The sequence below is a fragment of the Coffea arabica genome, chromosome 11e (genome assembly GCF_036785885.1).
Source record: "Coffea arabica cultivar ET-39 chromosome 11e, Coffea Arabica ET-39 HiFi, whole genome shotgun sequence".
NCBI lineage: Eukaryota > Viridiplantae > Streptophyta > Magnoliopsida > Gentianales > Rubiaceae > Coffea > Coffea arabica.
Window position 1 is genome coordinate 42,781,311 of NC_092331.1, and position 2,999 is coordinate 42,784,309.

Below are 2,999 nucleotides of genomic sequence, written 5' to 3' on the forward strand. Positions count from 1 at the left end.
TAAGTCAACTGAAACCTCGATCGTATGAGGTTGGCTGCCTATATGGTGATCATTATGCAATGAATATAAAACTACAAAGCTATTTGCATAGAAGATATTCTTTGCTCCCATGTTATTGTTGCGACTTGCCGAAAAGATACCTTGATGTATGAATCTAAATAATGTGTGGTGGAGACATATTTGAAATGCTACGAACGAGCAATATGTTCAATCATGGGCAATTGCAATAACTAATATTAATGGCTTACTGCCACCATTGTTATGGAGCAACTACAAGACCTAAGAAATTTAGGAGAAATGAAGTTAAAGTACAACAAACAAAGGAGTGGTGTAAGGATAGGTTGGGTGGTACGGGCGAAAGGAATACAAGAAATTCGGATTCAAAATCTTTTATTTACACTAAAAAGAAAAAAGTTTTTAAAAAAAGTACAACAAACAAGGGAGATGCAAGTGTGATCAATGGTTTAGCTAAAGGTGGTGGGGTGGTACGTGATTTTGAAGGGAAGATGATTGGTGCTTTTTATAAGGAATTTGGGGAATATGAAGTGGTATATGCGGAGGGATTAGCATTGTGTTCTGGGCTGCAGTGGTGTATGGGGGCAGGGTTGTCAGATATTTTGGTAGAGGTGGATTCTTTAGTGTTGGTAAGGTTGGTCCAGAATCGATCGGTTGGTAAGTGGCCGTTGTGTAGCGTCTTAAGTCAGCTTCGCTTGTTACTGGGCAAGGTGAAGGGGTCTATTACACATATTCATCGTGAGGCGAATGCCGTGGCAGACAGCTTAGCAGCGTTATCTCGGGAGGGTCCATATGTTACTTTTCAATCTGTTCAGCAGCTTCCAAGTAGAGTTCGGTCGCTGATTAATTTGGATGCGATAGGTTTTCCATACATTCGCAGGTTTCCTGTGTAGGTATAGCTCTTAGTTATCCGGCATGTATTGAAGGTTGGGAATTTTTCCACCTTCTTGAGTTTATCCGTTGTTATTAATAAAATATCGGGGGTTTCCCCCTTTTGTCAAAAAAAAAAAAAAAAAAAAAAAAAAACAAGGGAGAAGACTGAGAAGAAAATGAGTTTTTTTTTTTTACCAACAAACAAGGAAGGCCACCAAGAGAGTTTTAAATCTCTACTTGGGTGTAGGTTAAGGGATCAAATCCCTTACCTGCATTCTAAATTCAGGATTTCCTGAAAAATTTTGTTAGCCGGTGCGTAGGCACCCATCTAGACCGGTGGTGGTTTAGTCCCCTCGGATTCCCCTCTTGACCCTTTTGGGTCTCCGTCTCTCCCTAGTATAGAGTAGGAGGTATACGATAAAATAGAATCTATCGTATCCGGCCAAAAAAAAAAGAAGAAAATGGGTTAACTGGGGCATATTAACAACTGCCAATTGAAATATCTCAGTTCTTGGGTTGGCCCAATAATTTATAGAAACCACGGCTCAAAATGCTTCAACTAAATTACTAGCAATTTATCGTTCAAGGTATTATCTATCAATTCAACATATACTATGTGTTGCTGCAACTAGCAAGGAAAAACAAGATGTTATTGGTCCATGTAAACTAAAGGGAGAAGAGAAAATGCTGTGAATGTGGACTATTGCTTTTCTTGTAATGAAGTTAGGATGAAAAGTGTCGTTGAGACTCGAGATTGGCACATTTTTATTACAAGCATGTTTTTGTGGTAATATGGATTTTATTTAGATAAGTCATTATTTTAAAAAAATCTATATGATCGGACATTTTCTAATCACTTTTTTCATTTTTTCCAATCCTTTTAATCTCAAATACATCGTATCACACAAAATGTTATAGTATTGTTCCAAAATTGTTTCAATAAACTTCGATTATGGCCCCCAAGTTAGCGGGATACATGTTACTGCATTTTCATAGATTAATACTGTTAATCTCAGTCTGTAGCTTTTGATGATTATAAAACAAATGGGTGTTACTAATGATCTCTCAATAGACCTTTTCAGAAATGGAGCAAAACATATTCAAAGGTTAAGCACAAAAGATGTTGAAGCTGCTGTCGGACGCACAAGAAGACTGGATCGGACGTCCGACAACCATTGCGCAACTTCAGACGCGTGAAGAACTTCACCATCGGACGTCCGAAGATATTAAGTCATTCTTTCTAAGCTCACTGACCTCGATCGGACGCACATCATCAGAGCACTGGACGTCCGACAAACATTGTGACACTTCGGACGCAAAGCTTTAGAGGCATCGGACGTCCGAAAGAATTGAAGAGAAATTCTCAGTTTCACTTCATACTTTCGGACGCATACACTGAAAGCACCGGACGTCCGAAACAACTCAAGAAGATTTCTTGAGCTCACTGCCCATGTTCAGACGCAAGAAATTAGTCTACCGGATGTCCGAGACTGACAACGGCTAGTTGACTCTTCAGGTGCCTTCTATCAGAAGAACTTAATTGAAGAACTTTTTGGTCTCATATAAATAGAACAAAGTCAACTATTTCAAATAACTTTTGCACATTGAGACTATATCAGATCAAGAGTAATTTTAGTAGGAAAATACTCTTCAAAGGAGATTTGTAATCTTAGTTGTGAAAATTTCGAGAAGCTTTTTTAGTGTGATTCAATTACTTTAATAATGTAATTTTGTGAGAGTTATTCGAGTGATAGTAATACATCCTTGTTTGACCAAGTGTGACTTGGGGTAAGAAGGAAGTGATCCTTCTTTTGTACACAAAGATTGGTTGTAAGTTGATCAACTTGAAGAAACTTGCTCACTAAAGTGATATTTAAGCTCAAGAGCAGTTTGGCATTTGGTTTGATATTCTTTCTCTTTTTACTTACTATCTTGCTATATAAATTGCTCATCTCTTCTACTCACAAGCACTTGTACTTTCTCATTAATTTCTTCATTGTGTGGTCTTTTAGAAAAAGAGGGCAAATACTCAAAAAGTGACTCACAACTTGGCCAATTTTTTAAAATTACCTAATTCACCCCCCTCTTAGGTTGTTTTCGATTCTTACAAT

General features: G+C 37.7%; 1 protein-coding gene across 1 annotated transcript; it reads left to right on the forward strand.

Moving 5' to 3' along the window:
* Positions 1-506: 506 nt before the first annotated feature.
* Positions 507-908, forward strand: LOC140021296 (uncharacterized). Its single transcript, XM_072072061.1, has one exon. The coding sequence runs from the start codon at positions 507-509 to the stop codon at positions 906-908; it is 402 nt and encodes a 133-aa protein (XP_071928162.1).
* The last annotated feature ends 2,091 nt before the right edge of the window (positions 909-2,999 follow it).